Source organism: Furipterus horrens, unplaced genomic scaffold, assembly GCF_987537825.1.
Source record: "Furipterus horrens unplaced genomic scaffold, mFurHor1.1.pri manual_scaffold_4, whole genome shotgun sequence".
Classification (NCBI taxonomy): Eukaryota; Metazoa; Chordata; class Mammalia; order Chiroptera; family Furipteridae; genus Furipterus; species Furipterus horrens.
The window spans coordinates 22,095,420-22,121,091 of record NW_028327174.1 but is presented as its reverse complement, the minus strand read 5'-3'; the positions used below and the strand labels follow the sequence as shown (position 1 = coordinate 22,121,091).

Here is a 25,672-nt window from a genome sequence, read left to right as displayed (position 1 = left end):
GAACGTCATCTCCTTCCTGGGGGCAAGCCTGGCAACATCTGCTCTGGGTCCGACCCCACAGATCAGAAGATTCTGGGTCCCCAGAAAAGAGTCTGCACACACACACACACCTCTCTCTCTCCTCTCTCTCTCTCTCTCTCTCTCTCTCTCTCTCTCTCTCTCTCTCTCTCTCTCTCACACACACACACACACACACACACACAAATGAAGAAGAGCGTCTTTACAGTAAGTTTACGTATTGTATTTTTCTGTCAGCTCAGGGAGCTAGGGATTGAAGTGGGCAGGAATACAAGGCAAGCAATGGGGAGCTCTGGCAGCAATAGGGTGTTCTTCTCGGAAGAGGCAAGCTGGAAAGAAAGGGAAAGTGAAAGGGCATAGGGACTGAGGGAGGTGATGAGAAAAGAATGGAAGGAGAGGCAGAGGAGGCCAAGGATCCTGATAGAACTGGGTCAAGAAGAAGAGGGAGAATACTTGTAACCTTGACTTCTCCTGTAAAGGAGCATGCAGGGCAGGGGGACTGAGGCCCAGCGCCATCACCCTTCATAGGAGATCCTCTCAGAGGGCTCACTCTCAGGCCTGTGTCCCACCCCCCTCCCCCTGGCAAAGCTCACCTTCCAGAAGGTTCTTCACAGGCTGAGTGGTGGGTCACTGGGTGCTCTCTCCCACAGGGCCTGTGCTCCAGCCTGTGCTCTGATTAGGAGATCTGCAGGCTTTGTCCTCTGGTAACAGGGTTCTGCCTCCAGCAGGTGATGAAGGAAGGATTTTAGGCAGGGAGGCTGCTCTCCGTGTTCCTGACCTCCCTGAAGCAGGCCTCCCTGTGGTGTTATGCTCCTGTGAATCCTAAAGTATATGCTGGGCATCTGTGACGGGCCAGCTGCAGAGATCTGTGTGGTATTTGTTCCCGTGTTCAACAGCAGTAGAACTAGGGATCAAGCAGTCTGGGCCAGTCCTGACCCAGGACTTACTAGCTTTGTGACCTTGGGCAATTATATGACTTCTCTGAATTTCATTTCTGGTCTATAAACTGGAGATGCTAATCTTGGTCTTGTCACCACCAGCCTCATAGGATTTTCCTAAGCTTTAAATAGATGAAGGATGTGAAACCGGTTTATAAACTAAGTGTGTTGCTTGGGCAATAAGGAATTGTGTCTGCACAGGTGTGAGCTGTGCATGTGGGAGAGTGTCAGAATGGAACAGGGGAGCAGTCAGGAGCCTTTAGATCTGGATCCGTCCTCAACTGGCTGTGTGATCTTAGACTAGCCCCTGCCCATTTCTGGTCCCAAATTTCTTTCCTGTAAAATGACAGTCCTGTACGTCGTGCTTCAGACACCCAGCCTCACACTCCAGGCCAGGCAGGGCTGGTTCCATGTGTTTCCCTGGGATCCGAGTGGATAGTAAGGGAGAGAGTTGAGAAGAGATACTCAAAGAAGGCCAAGGGTTTGACTGAACAGGGAATGAGGAAGCAGTGCAGTGAGTAAGCCTCTGGAAGAGGAGACCCAATGGCCAACTCTGGACAGAGCAGAAGATGCCAGAGGCGCTGAGATCTGCTACATTCATCTGGTCCGCAGGCCCAGGAGCCCATCAGGAAATGCAGGGTAGATGGCTGGGGAGGCTGCAAGTAGGAAGCTCCCCCTGGCCCGGAGCCTCAAATGAGATTACATGTCTTCTGTAACCGGCTGGAGGATAAAAGAATGAGAGGAGCAAGGCTATTTCTCCCCAACTCCCTTCAAGTTCTAGGACCTCCATGGCTCCCAGACCCTTCTTCTCTTCCAGTATGGTGATGGCCTCTGGGCCACAGCTGTCTGCCACACACACACCCCTTAGTCTTCTGCCTGCTTTCTACCTCTTTAGCCATCCCTTTGTACCCTTGTCTCCTCTCCACCGCCTCCCTTAGCCTCCATCTCCTCATTTCCACCCCTCCTCCCTCTTCATCCCCTCCCTCCCCCCTCTCCTTTCCTCCTCCTGTCCTCCTCCTAGCCCTCCCATTCTCACCACCCCCTTCTTTCTCCTCCCAGTTCCTTACTGGGGGCATTGGCAGGTCTTCTTCTCACTGAGGAGTCTCTTGATCTGAGACATCCGCTCTTCCTGGCGCTGTCCAGGAAGAAAGAGGGGAGTTGTGAGGGTCTCTGGCCTCCATCGGGGAAGTACCCCTTGGATGGAGGAGTAGGGAAAGCTGGGAGGGGAGAAGTAGATACTGTGGCTGAGACCATCTGTCCCAGAATTAACTCTCTGCTCCTTCCTGCCTCTCCCTTCCTGGGATCTGGGACAGAGCCCAGTCTGCAGTAAGGAAACTTGGTGGTGGGCAGAGAGAAACAGAGCAGAAGCAGGTCACATAGGATATCCTTGTTGCTATGTCGGAGTGGTGGGTGGGGGGTGGGGGGTGGTCTGGGGAGGTTCACTCACCCTTCGTCGCCAGCACTTGACACAGCAGAAGATGCAGAACCCAGTGAAAATCAGAAAGCCTATGATTGCCCCCACCACAATGGCCAGGAGCTTTGGCCAGTCCTGGGTTAACGCTGAGGCCAAAACTGCAAGAAGTGGGGGGGAGGGGTGTTCAGTTTATTATCTCCCATCAGGACACAGGCTGAGGAAGGGGGTTTAAGGTTCAGAGACTACAGGGTACTCTGGGGAGCTAGGAGTAGTGGTCTAGTCTGTGTGACTTACATACACATGTGCATGCACACACACTGATGTGCTGCGCACACATGCACACAACTGCTTGTGGCTGGCTTTGGAAAGGAGATAGGGTGGGGGCTCTTGGTCAGGTGGGCCTTACTCTTGGGCTGCAGACCTTAGGGAGGTGGGAACCTGCAAGACCACAGGTGGGGACCTAGAGCTCAGGACACCCCACCTCATTGCTCCTGTATCGAGACACCATCCACATAACTCACCCACTCAGGGCAGTTGGGAGGCTGGGACCCTGGGTGGTCTGCACCAATCCTGGGAGGCAGGGGCTTAGGGTTAGGCCTCACTCACCCTCGACGTTGGATTCCAGCAGGATTTTGTCCTTGTCGCGCAGTAGACACTGCCACATTCCCACCTCAGGGTTCAGCACCTTCACCAGCTTCTGTTGACTTGAGACCTGTTCAGACTGGTTTTTCAGCTTCAAGCTTAGCATCAGCTCAGGGGGGCTTGGCCCCAGCACTTCACAGGTCAATTGGTCCTGGGTCTTAGTCACTGCAGGGGAACAAGAGCTTAAGGTTAGGAGCCTGGTCCTCTGGGTTCTTGGCACCTCCATGCTCTAAGGGGAACCAGTAGAACAATAAAAATGACACCTTATGTGAGTGTTCTTCTTTTAGCATCTTAGAGCACATTTTTATGCAGTTCTAATAGGGAAAACACAGCTTTTGAGGTCCAGTGGTCTTGGATTCGAATCCCAGCCCCACTGCTTACTATCTGTATGTTCCCTGAGTACGTTGCTTGGCAACCTGAGCTCCACACAATTATTAAATGCACAAATATTTGTAAAGCACTCGATTGGGGCCTGGGGTGTAAGAAGCATCAAGTGTTAGACATTATTACTTGTCTATGATGATTATGGAAATAGGGAAGCAAAGAACCTGGTGTGGAGCCTGACATTATCTTCATCAGTATCACATTCAGAGCAGATTTTGTTATCCTCGTTAGGGGAAAGCAGACACACAGAGGTGGGGGCTTAGCCAGGGTCACAGAGGGATAGGGCAGAGGCAGAACTATAACCCTGGTTGTCAGCACACGCCCTTTGGCAATTCTCAGTGGAATATACCTTAGGCTGGCTCACAGATGTGGAAGATATATGGATTCCAGTTTTAGTGCAAAACCAGCTCCCAAACCAGTGGGCCCTTCATCAGCTCCATCAGGTAATCAGGGCTTGGGCAACCGTTTGGGGGCCTGTCCTGGCTTAGGAGGAGCCCTGGGTTAGGGCCCTCCACCTCCCACCCCTGCCTTTCCCTTCTCAGCCCAGCTCCTCACTTCTCATCACCACAAGGTTCACTTTCTGGTGTAATGGATGCGATTGCCACCGCTTGAGTTTTAGGGTCAGGTTTCCAGAACCAGCATCCTGTGGCGAGGCCTTGGGCAGGCTGAAGTAGAGTGGGAGCTTCTCCTTCACTTGGATCTTCCGGTCTTGGTGATTCTTCCCCACAGATACCTTCCCGTTCTCAAAGGAGAAGGTGATCCAGGGCTGAAAGGAGGAAGCTCCCTCCTCCTGCCAACTCAGCTCCCCATCCAGGTTTTCATCTTCAAAGGTGAGTGGAAATGAGAACGCTACTGGCTCCCCCACTTTTGTATAGAAGGTGTTAGGGACGTTCTTGAAAGCTGGAGGCAGGAAGGGAGAGAACCTGGGTTAGAAGGAGATAGAATGATGAGGGTGTACAGGGTAAGGTAGGCATGTGGTGGGGACAGCAAAAAGATGAAAGGGGACCAGGTGCACCCAAACACCCAGCTTGCCATACCAGGCCCCTAAATTCCCCTCTAAGTCTTCAGTCTTCTCTCTCATTTCTCCACCCCAGCATGTTCCCACAGCAGTGCCTCCTCCCCCCTGGAAGCCCTCATAGAACAGCCCAGCCAAGCTCCCTGGAGCACAGAGGGTATTTACTTAGGCGCTTAGATAGCACCCTTGTCCTGGCTGGAGTCGCTCCCTTGGTTGGGCATTGTCCCGTGAACTGGAAGGTCTTGGGTTTGATTCCCAGTCAGGGCACATGCCTGGGTTGCAAGTTCAGTCCCTGGTCAGGGCATGTTGTAGAGGGAACTGATTGATGTTTCTCTCTGGCATTGATGTTTTTCTCCTTCCCTTTCTCCCTCCCTTCCCCTCTCTAAAATCAATAAGCATGTCCTCAGGTGAGGATAAAAAGAAAGAGTTAGCACCCTTCACAAGATAAGAGCTAACACTATGTGCCAGGCACTGTTCTAAGCGCCTTCCCTACTATATGCTCACTGTAACACTACAAGGTAAGTACTCCTGTCACAGTGAGTGTCATCCCCGTTTTACAGAAACCAAGGCACAGAGAGGTTCAGTAACTTGCTTAAGGTTAAGTCAGAGCCAGGATTTGAATCTGAGTCCAGACACTACCCTACCTTGTGTCACACAGGCCTCTGGGGTAAAACCTGCATTCTTGGCTTTCAGTTTTCCCTGCAGTGGCTGGCTCAGGGTTCTAAAGGGGGCAATGTAGGATTTCCTCAGGGCTGGCTCATGTCCCTGAGTAAGTGGGTCTGCCAACTTGGTGGGAATGGGGAGCTGAGGCAACAAAGGAAACAGGTGTCCCTGAACCTGACACTCCTCCTTTGGGGCCTCCTCCAGGGGTCCCTGGGGTCCCACACATCCTCACGTCCCATGTTCCTTCCTTCCTCCAAATCCACCAGACTGAGGAAGCTTTAAAGGCCCAGTGTATCCCTCAGGAGAGACTTCAGCTTTTGGGGAGCCTGGCCCTAGCCTCCCCTCTGTCCTTAGTACCAGACCCAGCAGCAGCAGTCTGAGTTGAGGGAGGGTCCGTCAGCCTCTGAGGTAGGGGGTAGTCTGCAGGGGACAAGAGCAACTCTTACTCAGCACCAAGATGTTTATGTTCAACACCAGTGTCTTCTCTGCCTCGGAGACAGTGCATGTCCAGGTGCCATTCTCCTGTAGCCCCAGCCGGGATAGTGAGAGATTCTTGCCCTTTCCCTGCAGTTTATTCCCTGGACTTTTCCATGTCACTGAAGGGTTACTTTCAGAGTAGCTCTCCAAGGTCAGGGTCAGGCTCTCCCCTGCCAGCTGGCGGACGCTGCTCTGGGTGTGCGAACTTGCATTCACTGTGGAGGGAGCAGACCACCTGTGTCACACACACATTTTCCCCAAGGAGAAGGGACGAAGCCAGGAAACCAAGAGTGTCTTCCATTACCCCGTCCCAACATCTCTCTTCCAGCCAACACCCAGCTTGCCCACCCTCAGCCCTAAGCAGGACTTCCCCACTTCCCTCTCCCTTCTTCCTCCCACCTCTTCTCCTCTTCTCTTCCTTTGTCTCTCCCCTTCCTTCCTATGGCTCCTGCCCCTCTCCTTCTCCTTCCCCCTCTCCAGGTCTCTTCCTCTCCCTACTGCTGACCCAAGGCCTGAGGAGGGTTTGAGGAGATGTGGTAGCCAGTCTCATATGACTCTGGGTTGGGAGTCGGGGAAGGGAGATTGGCTGGAGGTGCCCACACCCCAGGCCTGCTGTACTCACATCTGAACACCAACAATTTCACTTTTGTCGTTGCCTTGTTCTCCAGTTCACAGACATAAGACCCTGAGTCTGTTATCTCAAGTTTGTGGATGATCAAAGGAAAGGATCCTTGGTCCCACATGGATTTTTTTGATTCAACGCGCGGTTGCAGCTTGGTGGGACCTGGGAGTAGAAGTCATATGGAGGAGGTTGGGGGAGGGCATAGTGGAGACACGGTACCCCTGGAAGGCAGGGCCTACAACTCCTCTGATCTGAGTTGCTAACATCCTGCAGAATCTGCCCTCGTCCTAGTCAGAGAACTCCAGACTGGTGAGGAGGTCCCATCACGTTCATTTACCTGGCCAGGACAACATCTCCCTCATCCAAAATAAAGTCACATCACATTTAGAGAACACCAACTCCTACATGCTAAATACTCTATACATGCATCACCTTAAGTAATCTGCAAAACAATTCCAAGAAATAGGTACTGTTTTGCTTTTTTTTTTTTTCCTGTTTTGTTTATTTTGAAGATAAGGAAACTGAGGCTTAGGGAGATTAAGTAGTTGCTCAAACTCTTACTTATACAATGTCGGCAGGAACATAAACCAGTACAATTTCTTTGGAATGTAAATTGTAATATCTACCAGAATTCCAAGTGCACATATAAAACTAAATGTCCACCAAGAAAGGATACTTAAACAAATTATAGTTTACTCATTCAATAGAATGCTATAATAGAAGGATGAGGGAGCTCTTTATATAGTGAAATGGAATAATATCTAAGAAATATCATTAACTGAATGAAGCAAGATATTGTATTAAATAGGCTATCATGTGTCTAAAAAGGAGGGGAAATTTATTTACTTACCTATCTGCCTTGTATGTGAACAAATATTTCTAGACATAAACATAAGAAAATGGTGAACTTGGTTGCCCCTGGGGACAGGAAATGAATACCCTTGAGACAAGTGTGAGAGGGGAAGCTTTTCACTATATACCCTTGTCTACCTTTTGAATTTTGACTCCGGTAAGGGGTGGAGTGGGATTAAAATTCAGGCCTGTTAGGGACACTATGCAGTATTGTTTCTGGAAAGTTCCTCAGGCATGGACATGTGGCTTCCTCCAGTCTCCTCCTTTTTAGTATCTAATAACCATCATCAAGGGGAAGTTCTTCTCTTTAGCTAACCATTTTCTGGGTGCAGTGGTGGCTCCAGAATTCATGTGGAGGAGGACTTTAGAGCTGAATTTACATAGCAAACACACAGTTTTTCACTTAGAATGCACTTTTACAGGGAGGGAGGAAGGTGGCTGAGATAAAGCTCCCACCCTCAACCCGCTGGGCACCACCTCTGCCTCCCAGAGCAGTCATAGGCCTTCTGCCTATATTGGCCTTAGTGGGGGAGACTGGATGTCGTGCGTTCTCCCTTCTCTTCTCTGCCAGACCTCCTAGTCCCCTCCCCCACGTCTCAGGCCCATCCTCTCCAGGAGGCCTTTCCAGAGAACTTGCAGCCCTGGGCATGGCCCAACCCCAGCTTTCCCTCCAGCACTGCCCGCACACTCCTTTCATTTGCCCCATTGGTTGTTCTTACCCTGCTTGCTCTGTCCCATGGGTCTACACACTGGTTTCGTTCCTCAGTTTTTCTGAAATCCTACTATAGTCCTTTCACAATTTACCAAACTTCTTGGAAAAGAAACCTTCTCTAGTTCAGCCCCATTTTTCACCTCTTTTGATTCCCTCCTCTGTATATAAGCACCATTCCCTTTTCTTCTTTTTGGATTCTTGTTCTGACATCTGCATTTAGGCGTTACCCCAGACTCTGTCTTGGATCCTCTTCCTCACTTCTACAGATATTCTAAATTCCACTGCATCCCCTCTCAGCTCTGCAGATGACTCCGAAGTTGATATTCCCACCTCCATCCTCTCTCCTCAATTCTGGGGCCCACATTTCCAGTGGCTCAAGGGATCATTTTTATAGGATTAGCCTGACATCACCCAAAACTCAGTTAGTTCAAAATGAATGTATCCGTATCACCCTTCCCTAAAATAACTCTTCCTCCTTGCTTTCCTTTTCCTCTCTGGGCCCATCATGGCCCACTTGTCCAGGCCGTCCCATACTTGGCAAAAATGATTGCAGAATGGTGTGAAAGGTCTAAGAGTGCAGTTGAGTCTGGAATAAATTTGTGGAGGAGACCAGCGTTGAACCAAGACTTAAAAGAAGGATAGGTAGTGCACTAGAGGGAGGGGGAGTAGTGAGGACATCCAGGAACCGGGCAAAGCTCTAGTGGGCAAGCACCACAGAGCTGTGAGGAAACCACTTGGGAGTGGAGGTTTCTGGCTGGGAAGCTATGGGAAGTGATGCTAGAGGTGAATGTTAGGCAGCAGCTTCTAGGCTTTGTCTAGTGGACTAGGGAGTGACATGTGCAGGGCATTATTGCTTGGAAAGTCGGTGCTGCAGCAGGTGGAAGAGAAATCAAAGTAGAAGAGACTGGTTAGTAGCAGAGAGAATGGCCAGGTATGTGGCTTTGGAAAATGATGGTGGCTTTGCCACGGGAACAAAGAAGGTGAAACAGAAAAACACTTCCAAAGGAATGAATGGCTCTAATCAGTCATGGATAGGAAAGCAGGGATTGAAGTAGAAAAAAATTGACTCTGTGGAATCAGGGGAGTGATACTGCCTTTGTCAGGGGTCTGGAAGCTGTTCTGCAGGAAGCTCAATCACAGAAAGAGAACAAAAGCACTGACAAAAGCCTTAAGAATTTTTAGAAAGGAGCACATTGTTTCAATGTCACAAGTGATCAAAGAAATGCAAATTAAAGTAACAATGATATATTTTAAACTGTCAAATGAGCGAAAAGAAAGAAAGAGAAAAAGAGAAAGAAGAGAAGAGAAAAAAAGGAAAGAAAGAGAAAGAAAGAAAGAAAATAATTTAAATAATACTACTCGGCCTGGCAAGGGTGCTAGTGAGAGAGGTCACATAGTGACATTCACTAGACCTATTGCAAATGCATAAATCCTTTCTGGAAGCAGTTGTGTAGTACAGCAACTATTTTTAAAAGTTCACATCCTTAATTTTATTTCTAGAACTTTATCCTTAAAGCAGTACTTTAAAAATGCAATCCAAAATGTGAGTACACAAATAACTATGATGTTAATAGTGCACAACGTTAGACAAGAGGCTAATGGCTACATATTAGAGGACATGAATTTGATGGACTGTTAGGATGGTACCAAAAGTAATATTTATAAATGATTTTTAATGAAATGGAAAACATTCATAATGTACATTTTTAGAGTTGTGTTAAGCTAATCTCTACTTTTTAAGTTAGTTATTTAAATTAGAAAAATGACACAGATACAACACTTCCCTTTTCCCTGACCCACCCTTCTAATACTATTGTGAACAGTTTGGTATAGATCCCTCCATGCTTTTTTCTTAGCTCACACAAACATATATTCACACACATTTTGTTTTTAAATTAAAATGAGAGTATATTACATACATAGCTTACTCTTTCCACTTAACAAAATATGCTTGACATCCTGAGCATATGAATGTGAAACTTTTAATTCTTTTTGTGGGCCACAGTGTTTTTCTCTGATGTTTGACTGGAATAGAATAGTTATTATCTAAAAGTGTTTTATCTGCCCTGGCTGGTGTGGCCCAGTGGATTCAGAGCCAGCATGTGAACCAAAGGGTCGCTGGTTCGATTCTCAGTCAGGGCACATGTGTGAGTTGTGGGCCAGGTCCCCAGTTGGGGGCATGTGAGAGGCAACCACACATTGATGTTTCTGTCCCTCTCTCTCTCCGTCCCTTTCCCTCTCTCTAAAAATAAATAAATAAAGTCTTTTTTAAAAAGTGTTTTATCTTTCTAAGTTGCTCTTTCCTGCTCCTTTGGCTAGAGAAAACAGGCTTTTAGGCAGGCTTATTGTCTGTGTCCATTGACCTATCCAGATTGCCAGATTCTTCTGTTCCAAGACTGGGATATACTACAAGGCAACAAGAAAATTCGCCACATGTTTTCCCTCAGATGCTGAGGTCCCTACCAGTTTGCCCTTATCGCTACACCTTTCAAATTTTCCTTATGTTAGCCCTGGCTGGTGTGGCTCGGTTGGGCATCATCTTGCAAATTGAAAGGTCACTGGTTTGATTCCCGGTCAGGGCACATACAGAAGGCTGGGTTGCGGGTTCAGTCCCTGGTCAAGGCACGTCCAAAAGGCAACCAATTGATGTTTCTCTCTCATAGATGTTTCTTTCCCTCTCTCCCTCCCTTCCCCTCTCTCTAAATATCAAAAATTTAAAAAATAAAATTAAAAATTTGTCCTTATGTTATTTCTATATATAAGAAGGGTTTTCAGTTGCACTTAGTGAGAGAAATACCAAAAAAGTATGCTACTATAGACTGAACTGCTGTCCCTCCAAAATTCATATGTTGAAGTCCTAACACTCAGTGTGATGGTCCTTGGAGATAGGCCTTTGGGAGGTAATTAGATTTCGATGAGGTCATGAGGACTGGGCTCTCATGATGTCATTAGTGCCCTTATAAGAAAAGATACCACAGACCTTGCCTTCTCTCTCCATTATGAGAGGACACAGCAAGAAGGCACCATCTTCAGACCAGGAAGACAGTCCTTTTCAGAACCAAGTCATACAGGCACCTTAATCTCAGATTTCCAGACTCTAGAACTATGGGGAAATAAATTTCTGTTTTTTGACTCACCCAGTCTATGGCATTTTGTTATAGCAGCCCAAGCACACATACATACATCTACTTCATTTTCCTGAAAGCCCTCACTTTTAAAATTGTATCATTTTATTGTACAAACACAATGGAATTTGCATGCACACGTACTGTGCTAAAGAGCTTCCTCCTTTAAATATGTAAATGAGCATACTTGGATTAACTCTGGTTATAGAGGTCAGAACTACCAACTGCCTCATAAACAAGTATGCCCCCAAATGTCTTTTAAGTCTGCAGTTATATTTTATGGAGAAGGATGTGGTTTATAACATTTATCATATCTGTAGAAATTAGTAATTTTATAAAAATATTCTATTGTATTTACATATATACATGAAAGCCCTCATTTTTAATTTAATTTTATTAATTTCTTTTTTTATTGTTGTTCTATTACAGTTGTTCCAGTTTTTCCCCCGTTGCTCTCCACTGCCCCCAACCCCCACTCTCATAGTCAATCCCAACTCTGTTCTCCATGTCCCATGGGTCATTTATACATGCTCCTTGACTAAATCCCTCCCCTTCTTTCCCTCCTTTTCCCCATCCACACTCCCCTCTGATCACTGTCAGTCTGTTCCTTGTTTCAATGCCTCTGGTGCTATTTTGCTTGTTTGTTTGTTTGGTTCATTGATTTCCTGTATTAGGTAAGATAGTATGGTATTTGTCTTTCGTTGCCTGACTTATTTCACTAAGCATAATACTCTCCAGTTTCCTCCATGCTCTTGCAAAAGGTAACAGTTCCTTCTTTCCTTCTGTATAATATTCCACTACGTAAATGTACCATATTTTTTTGATACATTAATCCACTGATGGGCACTTAGGCTGTTTCAGAAGCCCTCATTTTTAAAAAAGGATTGTATTCATTTATTTTTAGAGAAGGGGGAGGGAGGGAAGGAGAGAGAGAGGGACAGAAACATTGATCTGTTGCTTCTCACACACACTTAACTGGGGACCTGGTTCTCAACCGAGGCATGTGCCTGGACCAGGAATTGAACAGGTGACCTTTCAGTTCATAAGCTGGTGCTCAATCCACTGAGCCACACCAGCCAGGGCCACTTTTTTTTATTACCTGCATAATTTCCCACAGTTGTACATAGTTCAACTCTTTCCTCACTAATTAATATTCAGGTTGAAGTCTATTTTCTCATATTATAAACAATGCTTATAAAAACATTCTTGCATAGGTATCACAAAATATGCACAATTTTATTTCTGTCAAATAGATTTTCCAGAATAGCTACTACTAGGTAATAAGGTTTTAGAATTTTGTATTTATTAAACATAGCTAGATCACTTTTATTGATTGATTGATTGATTTTATCTTATTTGTTTTTCTTTAAGACTAAGCTTTTTATAAAGATTTCATTTCTTTACATTTAGAGAGAGGGGAAGGGAAGGAGAAGGAGAAGGAGAGAAACATTGATTGGTCATGTCTCCACATGCTCTGACTGGGACTGGCCCACAACCCAGGCATGTGCCCTGACTGGGAATCAAACCAGTGAACTTTTGCATTACAGAATGACACCCAACCAACTGAGCTGCACTGGTCCAAGTTCACCAGATTACTTTTTTAATTTAGTCTAATAATTTATCATCTCATCATCATATAATGTTTTTAGGGAGTAGAATAAAGGTATATACAATAGATTAATAATATCACCTATGTAAATAATATGTACTATATTTGCCACACTAAACAAAGATTGGAAGGAAATAAGTCAGATGTTAGCAAAGGACATCTGAGTGCTGGAATTATGTGTGTATTTGATTTTCTTCCTAAAATAATTTGTAATGAGCATGTAATACTTCTGAAATCTGAAGAAAAAAAACAGTAAAATCAATTAACTTTGTATAAACAAAGTAATATATTGGAAGGTGTAAACTAATACAGTCAAATCTTATAGCGATGTAATTTCAGAAAAATCTGAGAAACAAAAAGATATCTAAAGATCAAGCTGACCTGACCCACCAATTTCACTTCTAGGAATTTATCCTACAAAGACATTTGCACTGTGTCCAAAGATACAAGGTTTGATTCACTGCAGAACTGTTTGGCAGCAATAAACTGAAAACAGCCTAAATGTCCACCAATATGGGATTAGTCAAATAAGTTGTGGTATAATTATACAAAAGAACTATACAGACTTGGAGGGGAATGGTCTGCCTGCAGTATGGGGAATAGGTCAGCCCTGGGACCCAGTCAGCTGCTCCCTCAGTTCTCTCCTCAAAGCTACCGCCCCAAATTCTCCCCAAGCGTCTCTAGTCCTCCTCCTGCCCTCCCTCTGCTTGAGCCCAGGTATTTGCTGGAAATGCCTCTGACTTCCCGGACAACATCTGGTTCTTCATGGAAGTGGCTCTGTCTCCTGCAGCATGGACGCACTGTACTTTATTTGGCACCTGTGTGAATGGTGTTCACTGTTTACAGTTATTTGAACCAGGACAGCGACAGATAATGAGCTGTCAGAAATGCTGGTGCTGACCTTGAAGCCACAGTCTCTTCCTTCCCTGGGGAAGGTCTGCAGGACATTCTCTGCTTATGGTTCTCCTGACTCATCCTTCTTCAAGCAATGGGGACACTCAGGCCACTCAGGTCATTCTCAGTCTCTTGGAAGGCAGGGAAAACTGGAGCTAACATCAACTTCCATTCAGAAACACACAGATTTCAAAGCTTGTCTCCCCAAGGTCAGAGCTCCCCAGGCCAAGTCAGAGAAGTCCCTGCTCTTGTTTTCTCTTCCATGACCCTACTAGAGAGTCAGGCCTCACCTTCACCCAGAAACCAAGTGCAAAGAAGAAAGGTGCTCAGTCAGGTTCAATGTTTCTAGAATCTGTCCCAAGTTCATCTAATCTAACGCACTGTTATGACCCCTGCCTGAAACATGGTTTCAAGCTGTTCTACTGAGTACTTGAAGTAGAAATGTGATGACAAAACTAGTTAATTAACTGAAAATCTGAGTAATGAACTAAATTTAGTGAAAAGTAACTCAATTTCCTACCCTGGCTGAGGTCAACTTAGTGCAGTACTGACTGTAAACGGTAACGTGGCTTTTTAACTAGCAAAGAATCCTTTAGGCTTATACTCCTTTATGGTCATGAATTTTATGCATCCTAGGATGAATAGCCTTACATCAAAACATACTCTAATTGTATACCTACTTTAAGAAGTAATTTTCAAGTTGTTCTTTTTTGGTTCAATACACATCTGACTCTCTTTTCTACTCAACTTCTCTGCCTATTTTTGTGGGTTTTAAGCCTTTCACCCAGCAGGCTACCCTACAGAATAAGTCACTTTTAAGACAGAAGTATCAGTAATTACTCAATTTAGATAATAAACTTTGTTGGAAAAAAAAAAGGAATATATAGTCACCGAAAAGAAATGAAGTAGAAATATATACAGATCGATAGATATAGTTGCACATACATATGAATATAGAACAATCTTCAAAGTATCTACCTAATAAGAAAATTAAAAACAAGGTTAGAACCAAATGTGTGGCCATGGTATGCTCATCACTTGAATGTCTCTTTTTTTTTTTACTATATTATATTCCCAGCACCTAGAATATTACTTAGTAATTGTAGGCCAGAGAGAGAGGCAGAGAGAGAGAGAGAGAGAGAGAGAGAGAGAGAGAGAGAGGATAAATTGATTTAAGAGAAGAGCATACTATATACATATGGGCTTCTACGTGCACAGTTCATCTCTTGAAGGAAATGTAGAAAGTGACTAAAACAGTTGCTGCTGGGAAAGAGAGCTAAGGAAATGGGAGATTTGTTGTCACTGTATATTATATGCATGGTTTTTACATTTTTACCATGTACCTGTATTAATTTTTTAAGTTATTTTAACTGTAACATTAATAAAAATAAAGTCCCAACAGAAAGTCAACTTATTTCAAGCAGTTTAGCAGAATAAAATTCTAGGATAGAAAAATTGCTTTCATCAACAGAAACACTACAAGCCAGAAGGGAATGGCAAAAAATATTCTAAGCAATAAAAAACAACGGCCTACAACCAAGAATACTCTACCCAGCAAGGTTCACATTAAAAATGGAAGGTGAAATAAGGTGTATCCCAGACAAAAGAAGGCTAAAAGAATACATCTCCATCAAACCAGCAATGCAAGAGATGCTAAAGGGTCTGTTTTAAGAAGATGAAGAAACAGAGAGCGACAGAGAGGAACACAAGTACAAAGGGGGAAAATGACAGCGAATAAGTAAATATCAATAATAACCTTAAATGTAAATGGATTAAATGCACCAATCAAAAGATATAAGGTAGCTGAACGGGTTAGAAGGCATGACCCACATATATGTTGTCTACAAGAGACCCACCTCAAAACATAAGATCTACACAAACTGAAAGTGAAGGGATAGAAAAAAACATTTCAAGCAAATGGACATGAAAAAAAGCTGGAGTAGCAATACTTATATCAGACAAAACAGATTTCACAACAAAGGCCATAAAAAGAGACAAAGAGGACATTTCATAATACTTAAGGGAAAATTTATGAAGAAGATATAATACTTGTAAATATATATGCACCCAACATAGGAGCACTCAAATATAAAAGAAAAATCTTGGAGGACTTCAAGAAGGATATCGACAGCAACACACTCAGAGTAGGGGACTTTAACACCCTATTGTCAAAAATGGACAGATCTTCCAAGCAAAGAAACATCAAGGATATTGTGGCATTGAATACACTCTAGATCAAATGGACTTAGTGATATATACAGAACCTTTCACACCAAAGAAGCAAAATATACATTCTTTTCATATGCACATGGAACATTTTTTTTCTTTTTAAGTATATTTTATTGATTAGGTTGTTACAGTAGTCCCAATTTCTGTTTTTTGCTCAGCTCTGCCTCATACTCTCCTTCCCAACAGCAATCCCACTCTCCTTAGTCATGTCCATGGGTCTTGCATACAAGTTCTTTGGCTTCACCGTTTCCTATATTATTCTTAACATCCCCCTGTCTATTTTGTACCAACCGATTATGCTTCTTGATCCCTGCACCATTTCCCCATTTCTCCCCCTCCCCCCTCACAGCTGACAACCCTCCAAATGATCTCCATACCTATGATTCTGTTCCTATTCTGGTTTGCTTAGTTGGATTTTGTTTTTATTTTTTAGATTCAGTTCTTAATAATTATGAGTTTGTTGTCATTTTAATGTTAATAATTTTGATACCCTTTTTCTTAAGTAAGTCCCTTTGACATTTCATATAACAATGGCTTGGTGATGATGAATTCCTTTAGCTTTACCTTGTCTGGGAAGCACTTTATCTGCCTTTCCATTCTAAATGATAGCTTTGCTGGATAGAGTAATCTTGGTTGTAGGTCCTTGCCTTTCATCATATTGAATACTCTTGCCAGTCCCTTCTTGCCTGCCAAGTTTCTTTTGAGAAATCAGCTGATAGTCTTATAGGCACCCCTTTGTAGGTAACTCTGGTTTTCTCTTGCTGCTTTTAAGATTCATTCTTTATCTTGAACCTTCAGCATTTTAATTATGATGTGTCTTGGTGTGATTCTCCTTGGGTCTAGCTTGTTTGGGACTATCTGTGCTTTCTGGACCCACATGTCTATTTCCTTCACCAAATTTGAGAAGTTTTCCTTCATTATTTTTTCACATAAGTTTTCAATTTTTTGATCTTCTTCTTTTCCTTCTGGCACCCCTGTGATTCAGATGTTGGCACATTTAAAGTTGTCTCAGAGATTCCTAAGCCTCTCCTCATTTTTTAAAATTCTTGTTTCCTCATTCTGTACTGGTTGACTGTTTTTTTTCCCCCCTCTCTCTTTATGTTCCAAATCATTGATTTGAACCCCGGTTTCCCTTCATCATTGGTTTTGTGTGGATTTTCCTTCATTTCATTTAGCATAGACTTCCCTTCTTCCCTTATGCATCTGCCATACTTAAGCATATCTGTCAAGTCTGTGAGCATCTTTATCACCAGTGTTTTGAACTCTACATATGTTAGGTTGGCTATCTCCTCATTGCTTAGTTCTGCCACTGGAACCTTGATCCGTACCCTTTTTTGGGTCATGCTTCTCTGTCTTCTCATCTTGACAGGCTCCTGTGTTTGTTTGCTTCTGTGTCTTAGGTAGAGCTGTCACTCCTGTTACGTTGTAAGGGGCAAGGCCTTAGGTATTCACCAGTACAGGGCAACCAGTTTCACCACGTTGTGGCTCTGTATGTGGGGGAGGTGTCTGAGAGGGAACAACGCTGCTTGCTCAGCACTCACCCCTTTTCCAGGCACTTCTCCCACTTCCATTTGGGACTGGTACCTCTCTAGCTGTTGCCCTGGCCGTTGTTCTCTGAGTGGGTGGGTTTGCAAATAAGCTAGGACCATGGGGGCTCTTGAAACAAGCGGACTCTGCTGAGAGATGAGCAGTCTCTTCCTCTGCCCTAACCCCCACTGGTTTGCACAGTCAGAAGCAATGAGGTTTTATTTTCCCTGGTGCTGGAACCATGAGCTGTGCAGTCTGTTTTTTTGCTGGGAGTGGTCTCCAGCTGTCCCTCCTTACTTTTAAAAATGTGTGACTGTGGTTTCCACTGGCCTGCCGCTGCTGCCGCTGCTGCTGCCACCACCACACTGCATCCTCTCTGCCCTGGCTCCGCCCCTCCTACCTGTCTGGAGGAGTATTTCTTCTTTATATCTTTGTTTGTTGAACTTCCATGCAGCTCTGTTTTCTGGAACTTCTGGTTATCTCTAGTTTTGAGGTAGTTGTATTCCTTCTTAGTTGTGGAGGGAGACGCAGTGTGTCTGTCTTGGCCTCCATCTTGGCCAGAAGTCTCGGAACGTTTCCAAAGATAGATTACAAAACTAGCCTTTACAAATTCAAGAAAATTGAAATTATATTAAGCATATTTTCAGATCACAGTGGCTTGAAACTAGAAACCAACCTCAAGGAAAAAACTCAAAGACATTTAAATTCATGGAGACTGAATAACATGCTATTAAATAATGATTGAGTTAGCAATAACATCAAGGAATAAATCAAAAAGTTTCTGGAAACAAGTGAAAATGAAAACACAACAGCCCAAAACCTATGGGGCACAGTGAAGGCAGTCCTGAGAGCAAAGTTCATAGCAATACAGGCCTACCTAAAAATGATAGAAGAATTTCAAATTAACAACCTAACCCTACATCTATAAGAACTAGAGGAACAACAACAGACAAAGCCCAGAGTGAGTACAAGGAAGGAAATAGTCAAGATCAGAGCAGAATTAAATGACATAGAGACTAAAAGAACAATTCAAAGGATTAATAAAACCAGCAGTTGGTTCTTTGAGAAGATATAGAAAATTGACAAGCCTTTAACCAGACTCATCAAGAAAAAAAAGAGAGAAGACCTAAATTAATAAAATCAGGAAAAAAAAATATGCTTCCAGGGTTTCTGGGAGCTGTGGTCCTGAGCTCTGTCCAAGGGTGTGAATTACATAATGGGCACCAGGAGCCCATGGTCCAGGAGTGGATGCAGGTAAGTTCGATCACAGGGGGCCTCTTGAAGCAGCTGTTTGAAGAATGAGAGGACACGGCAGGCAAGGGGCAGTTAATCTAGTTAACCTGCTGATATCTGCTTTGTGTTTTCTTGGAAAGAGATCAGGAATTGGGGATTTTGTTAATTTTAGGGAATGGCTTTTTCTTCATGTTCAGACAGGAAGAGTGGACATGGGTATCTGAATCATTACCCTGGGAACCCAGCAAGAACCTCCGTGCCAGAGGGTTTTTTTCCCACTGGAAGGGAAGATGTCCATTTTCAACAAAGATGGTTTCCTGTGCAGTTTGACAAATTCAGGTTTGGGTGCACTGAGGATAGATTCCACAGGAGAGCCTAGACCTGAAAGTTCAAAGACCAAAGCTCCAACCCCGCTCCACCTCTAACTGGGTACAAAAGCTCAGGGCAGGGATTTCCTCTCCCTGGGTCTCAATTTTCTCACTAGTAAAACCAGAGTCTTAGACTGGAGCCATATTTTCCAGAGTTCAACCATTCACATACCTTATACATGATTTTTGGTCAAATCTACCTGTGTTATTTATGTAACATTTTAAAATAGATTCACTTTTTTAAGTCAAATGACTTCATCTTGAAAGGAAACTTTACATTGCTACAATAAACAGAATGCCAGTATCACTTGACATAAACAGAAAGCAACTGTTAAAAAAAAAAAGAAAGAAAGAAAGAAAAATTATCACTACCACTTAAAACTAACACTTGTACCTGAGTCTCTGTCGACCTGAGCCCTCTGGGATCCCAGAGTTTACTAGAAGCACAGCATTGACACCAGGAATGTTCAATCCATAATGCTTTTCTCCCTGAATGGGGAGCTAGGCCACCTACCTCTAACCAAACCTGTACTCAAGGATGTGCTTGCCAGAATTTTGGTCCCAGAAGCATCTTTCCAGGTGAAGTATGTGCTCTTCTGGGAATTTTTGCAGGGCAGTTCTACTGTGTCTCCTGCCTTACCCAGCACCACTTCTTCCCCCTGAGCGATCCCTGGGAGCATCAGCGCTAGGTGGAAAAGAAGGAGGTCAGGCCTCAAGCCAGTCACTGCCCCACCTCAGGCCCCATCCCTACCTTTGCATTTCTTAATCAGCCCCTCCTCCCAGCCCATCTGCACCCACACCCCAAATCTGAGCACTTACCCAGTTGCAGCAGCAGGAATAGGTGCCTAAAAGAAGTTCCCTGGTTCATTGTGGCCTTGCTGAGGCAGGCAGGGACCTGGGCCTTCCCTTACAGAAGGGGCAGGGCCTGAGGGAGATACTAATTGTTAGGCAGCAGGCATTTATTGGGTGTGGAGCATACCAGGATAGTAGGCAATCTCTCCCTTCAGGACCCTTAAGCCAAGCAAGGGACCTGGAGGGCATACCTCTATGCAGACACCCACCGGTATGTGCCACATAATGCTGTGGACAGGCCAGGAGTGAGGTCTATGCCGGCTGGCATCAAGAAAGATTGATGAAGAAAGTGACAAATTGGTGGGGACTGGGACCAGGAAGCCAAGCAAGGTCATAAAGGTCTTTGAATGCCATGCTGGAATGCTGGGACCTGACCCTGGGTCATGGGGAGCCAGCAGAGGACTTTATGTAGAGAAGGACATGAACAAATTTGCAAAATGGTTCCCTTGAACTGCTCTGTGAAAGATTCATGGGAGGAGGCCAAGCCCAGGAGTCAGGATTGTAACAGTTTTGACAGAGGAGATGAGGCCTGAACTCAGGCAGTGGCGTGAGAATGTGTGGAAAAAGATTGACTTATGGGTTAGTTCTGAGGTGAGACTTCCAGGATTTGGGGCCTGATAGAATGTAAGCGGTCAGGGAGAGAAGGAGCAGAGTATGGTCCTGCTCACTAGCAGACCGACCTCATAATAACTCCTAAAGGGACAAGCATGAGATGCTGTTTCAGCATTTAGATGAAAGAGCAGGAGCCACTCCTGTGAGTATAGAAGACTGTTGCTGGCTGAGAGGAGGAGGCTGCAGAAAAGTTCTGAACAGACCTTGAGGAAGGGGCAGCATTAAGTTAGAGCAGTGATTCTCAAATCAGCAGCAGCATCACCTGGGAACTTGTTAGAAATGCAAATTCTCAGGCCCCATCCAAGACCTGCTGAATCAGAAACTGGGGCTGGATCTAGCAGTCTGTGTTTTCACAAACCTCCAAGTGACTGATGCACGCTTGAATTTGAAAACCACAAATTAGATGAAAGAAAAGGGAGGGGCATCATACCCCAAGGTGTGCCGAGGTGGTGGGCTGTTCAAGAGAGTTGGGAGTCCACTTCCGGCCAAAGTGGAGGCCTAGACAGACAGGCTGCATCTCACTCCACAACTAAGAAGGAATACGACTACCTAAAAACTACAGACAACCAGAAGTTCCAGAAAATCAAGCTGCATGGAAGTCCAACAAACAAAGATATAAAGAAGAAATAGTCATCCAGACAGGTAGAAAGGGTGGAGTCGGGGCAGAAAGGATGCAGTGTGGTGGCGGCAGCAGCAGTGGCAGCGACAGGCCAGTGGAAAACACAGTCAAACATTCTAAAAAGTTGAGAGGGACACCTGGGGAGCGCTCCCAGCACCAGACCCGACCACACAGCTCACAGTTCCAGAGCCGGGGAAAATAAAGCCTCATTGCATCTGACTGTGCAAACCAGTAGGGGTTGGGGCGGAGACAGAGACTGCCAGTCTCTCACCAGAGTCCGCTTGTTTCAAGGGCCCCCACAGTCCTAGAACATCTGCAAACCCACACACTCTGGAAACAACGGCCAGAGCAACAGCTAGAGAGGCACTAGTCCCATACGGAAGTGGGAGAAGTGCCTGGAAAAGGAGTGAGTGCTGAGCAAGCAGCATTGTTCCCTTTCAAGCCCCTCCCCTACACAGAGCACCACAACATAGTGAAACATGTTGCCCCTTACTAATGAATACCTAAAGCCCGCCCCTTACAATGTAACAGGTACAACAGGTCTACCTAAGACACAGGCAAACAAACACAGGAGCCTGTCAAGATGAGGAGACAGAGAAGCATAGCCTAAAAGGTTCCAGTGGGAGAACTAAGCGATGAGGAGATAGCCAATCTAACAGATGCAGAGTTCAAAACACTGGTGATAAAGATGCTCACAGACTTGAGAGATATGCTTAAGTATGGCAGACACATTAAGGAAGAAGTGAAGGCTATGCTAAATGAAATGAAGGAAAATCCACACAAAACCAATGGTGAAGTGAAAGACACTGGGGTTCAAATCAATGATTTGGAACATAAGGAAGAAAAAAACATTCAACCAGTACAGAATGAGGAAACAAGATTTTTTTAAAATGAGGAGAGGTTTAGGAACCTCTGGGACGACTTTAAACATGCCAACGTCTGAATCATAGGGATGCCAGAAGAAGAGGAAGAGCAAGAAATTGAAAGCTTATGTGAAAAAATAATGAAGGAAGACTTCCCAAATTTGGTGAAGGAAATAAACATACAAGTCCAGGAATCACAGGGAGTCCCAAACAAACTAGACTCAAAGAGGACCACACCAAGACACATCATAATTAAAATGCTGGAAGTTCAAGATAAAGAGAGAATCTTAAAAGCAGCAAGAGAAAAACCAAGAGTTACCTACAAAGGGGCGCCTATAAGACTATCAGCTGATTTCTCAAAAGAAACTTTGCAGGCAAGAATGAATTGGCAAGAAGTATTCAATGTGATGAAAAGCAAGGACCTACAACTAAGACTACTCTATCCAGCAGAGCTATCATTTAGAATGGAAGGGCAGATAAAGTGCTTCCCAGACAAGGTAAAGCTAAAGGAGTTCATCATCACCAAGCCATTGTTATATGAAATGTTGAAAGGACTTATTTAAGAAAAAGAAGATCCACACTATGCACATTAAGTTGACAACAAACTCACGCCTATCAGCAACTGAATCTAAAAAAACAAACTAAGCAAACAACCAGAACAGGAACAGAATCAGGTATGGGGATCATTTGGAGGGTTATCAGCTGGGAGGGGAAGGGAGAGAAATAGAGAAATGGTTCAGGGACTAAGAAGCATAATTGACTAAGCAAACAACCAGAACAGGAACAGAATAATAGGCATGGGGATCATGTAGAGGATTATCAGCTGGGAGGAGAAGGGGGAGAAATGGGGATATAGTGCAGGGACTAAGAAGCATAATTGGCTGGTACAAAATAGACAGGGGAAAGTTAAGAATAATATAGGAAAGGGTGAAGCCAAAGAACTTGTATGCACAACCCATGGACATGAACTAAGGGGGTGGGATTGCTGGAGGGAAGAGGGGTACTGGAAAGAGGGGAGCAAAAAGAAAAGAAATTGGGACTACTGCAACAACATAATCAATAAAATACACTTGTAAAAAAAGAGAGAGTTGTGAGTCAAGAGAAGTGTGCTAGGGATTGTGTCCTACTGATGAAGTTTGGGGGGAGATTTTTTAAAAGGTCCTCTCCAGTCAACTCCACCTGCCTGAAGGAACAATTACCCAGGGCTTAACATATGGTAGGGGTTTGATAGAATTTTTTTAAACCAGGGAAATAGGAAGAGAAGATGTCAGGAAGGAGGGTTCAAAAAAGGGAGACTGGTCACAAGTGCAGTTGTTTACAAGTTAACTTGGGGCAGGGAGGCCTTGGAGGGAAGGCTGGGATAAGAGTGGGGTAGGGGCATTCTGACATCTGAAGTGGTTTCCACTGTTCCCCCATCCTAGACTCACTGTGTCTTTGATGAGCAGAAAGTGAAGGGAATCTCCTATGGGGTACCCCTTTCCTGGGGCCCACATTCAGCTTAGATGGTTGAGAAAGCTTGGACATTCTTGAACTTTCCCCAGATGGTGGTCATTTTTTCTTCCCCACTCCATGATGCTGGATCCCTGCCGAGGGCCACCCCTTTCCTGCAGCTCCCTGCACTGCCTCAACCCAGCCCCAGGGGGTCGGAGGCTATGGGTTTCCAGCTGCTGCTAGCTTTCATGCCTTGAGCTTCCGCTGCTGCCGCCCCAGAGAGCTGGCCTTTGAATCCCACATCCTCATCCTCCTCAGAGGCGCTCCGCCCCAGTACAGTACAGCACCAGAGAGAGGCTGGGAGGTGCTTGCAGGTCCCCATGGTCCTGGAGCCTCAATTTCTCTCGTTCTCTCTCTCTCCTTCCTTGTTTCTTGGCACACAGCCATGCGTTTCTGTACTGGTGCCTCCCCAGGCTGAGGCATCTGTCTTCAGCTCCCTGAGTCTGTCTCTCTTCCTCTGCACCTCATAAGCCTTGGGGCAAGTCTGGCTCCCCTGGTTTGGCTTGGAGTGCCCTTGCCCCTTCTCCTTTTTCCTCTCTCCCCATTCCCTCTGCCACCAAGCTCTAGTTCCTTTTCTTGCCTGTGAATGGTTATCCAGGCCTCTGGCAGGAATGCCGGCTTTCCACAAGCTTTGATCTGATGGGACTGTGCAGAGCGCAGCCTGGAGCTGAGGGTGGATACGAGGGGGGTGGCTGCAGGGCAGACAAAGGGTAAAGGACAGATTTGGAGAAACACACAGAGGTCCCCCAAAAAGCCAAAGATAGGGAGAGATGCAGAGCAGCTCATTAAAGCAATAGCTACACTCTGTGCAATCCATGATCACACACAAAGCCTGGGGGAGTTCAAACAAGGTGGAGGCAGAGAGAAAGAGATGAAGAAAATTCTGAGAAGCAAGACCCATGCATAGCGCAGTCAAGCAAAGAAAGACAGAGAACAAGGGCACGATGAGACCAAAATGGCAACGTGCCCCACACACTCAGAGCCCTTGAGGTTCCTGCTGCCCTCACCCTGGGCCCCTGAGATGGGATGAGGAGCGAGGCTGGGGAGAGGAAGAGGGCACAGCCCCGCCACATGACAGTCTGTGGTCCCACGGGCACTTTCATCTTCCCCCCATGGCTCCCAGACAGCCCCCTCAAGCTCAGCCACGGGATGTACCCTGACCACACACACCCTCTCTGCTGCTTACAGGCTTCGTATAAACTTCCTAGATACCATGACCCCTCTAAGGGACCCTTGTGGTTCAGTGGCTGCAACCTCCGCCACCCTCTCCTTTACCTCAAACGCCCACGTGGGGGGAGACGTACCCTCCCTCCTTTCCTTATCCCCTGCGAAAGGTGCCAAACAGAGCTCAACCTTAGAGCCTCACAAACCGAAGGCCCCATCTGCCTCCTCCCAACACCCACCCTCATCAAAGTTATTTCAGTCAACAAACTTACTCAGTGTCTATACCTTCAACAAACACTTGCTCAGTGTCTAAAACGTGCAATGCCCTGCGTCTACCCACCTCCCTCGCTGCCACCTCAGCACTATGGCTGGGATTGAGGCCTAAGGTACTGAGAGGCTTCTGTCTGGAGCCAGTTGGTGGGGGCAGTTTTTATTTCAAGGTAGACCTCTTCTATTTAAGTGCCCCCATACTGAAAGAGGGAAATCATCTGGTGAGTTATCTCTGGCCCTGTCCTCTGGGAACTCAGTTGTCGGAGGTGAAGAGGGTGGCCATCTTGTAAAAAGCGACAGAATCTAGTACAGCCCAAGAAATGATCTGTCAAAACACAAAAAAGCAGTGATCTCCCCACCAGGTTCTCCTCTCAGCCTTGTAGTCTTAAATATTTGCCCCACAAGAGCAAGACATTCAGGAGGAGAGAGTCCACCCAGAATAAAACCTTTGAAGGAGTGAGAATGGGGCACTGCTCTTTTGAGGGCTCTGACTGTTCTGAGGAGCCCCTCTCCCGGAATACCTCCACGAGGGGAAGGCAGAGGCTGCCTTGGGTACAGGACTGGAAGGCCGTGGAGGTTCCAGGAGAGAAAAAGTCCGAGGCTGTGGAGTTGGACGAGGTGTCCCACCTTGAGGGGTATTACCTCCTGAGTCCCTCACACCATACCAAGTCTGGGGCAGGGTTGGGGGGGGTGGTCTGCACACCCTTCTCTAGCCCCTTAGCCTCCTTTTCCAGAGCAGCTAAGACACCTAAAGCCAAGTCTCTTAGAGCCAATTTTTCCAATGATGTATTTACCTAAAAATATGGATCTATCACTTTTGCAGCATTTCATACATAAAGCTCAATTTCAACTCCTTTTAAGAAGTTTAGCTTTTCCATTTCATTAATCATTTTAAAGTGAATTAAAGGAAAAGGGCCTTTAGACACAGTGCTCAAAATTCTAAAAATGCATAAGAGTAGACAAAAATGCAAAAATACATCTAAGCAGAAAAGACAATTAACAGAGGCTGCATCAATCACATGGCTTCTAAAATGCCACAGTATGATTTCTGGTGTGACTTTTTAGTGATCGTGTCATTG

The 25,672-nt window shown here is 45.3% G+C and overlaps 1 protein-coding gene across 1 annotated transcript; it reads right to left on the bottom strand.

Moving 5' to 3' along the window:
• Positions 1-492: 492 nt before the first annotated feature.
• CD4 (CD4 molecule) lies at positions 493-19,641 on the bottom strand. The gene is made up of 9 exons (XM_090272763.1): positions 19,542-19,641; positions 19,237-19,407; positions 6,174-6,335; positions 5,521-5,766; positions 3,952-4,296; positions 2,977-3,177; positions 2,404-2,528; positions 2,024-2,091; positions 493-1,676 (listed from the first exon to the last, which is right to left on the bottom strand). The coding sequence occupies exons 1-9, from the start codon at positions 19,588-19,590 to the stop codon at positions 1,646-1,648; spliced, it is 1,398 nt and encodes a 465-aa protein (XP_090128889.1). The 5' UTR covers positions 19,591-19,641; the 3' UTR covers positions 493-1,645.
• Between the last annotated feature and the right edge of the window lie 6,031 nt (positions 19,642-25,672).

Coding starts and splice junctions, on each gene's coding strand:
- CD4 (XM_090272763.1), bottom strand. CDS start 19,590: ATGAACCAGGGAACTTCTTTTAGGCACCTATTCCTGCTGCTGCAACTG. Junction 4,297..5,520: donor CATAAACATCTTGGTGCTGA/GTAAGAGTTGCT, acceptor TCCTGCCTCCAG/CTTTCAAGAACGTCCCTAAC. Junction 1,677..2,023: donor AAGACCTGCCAATGCCCCCA/GTAAGGAACTGG, acceptor TTTATCCTCCAG/CCGGTTACAGAAGACATGTA.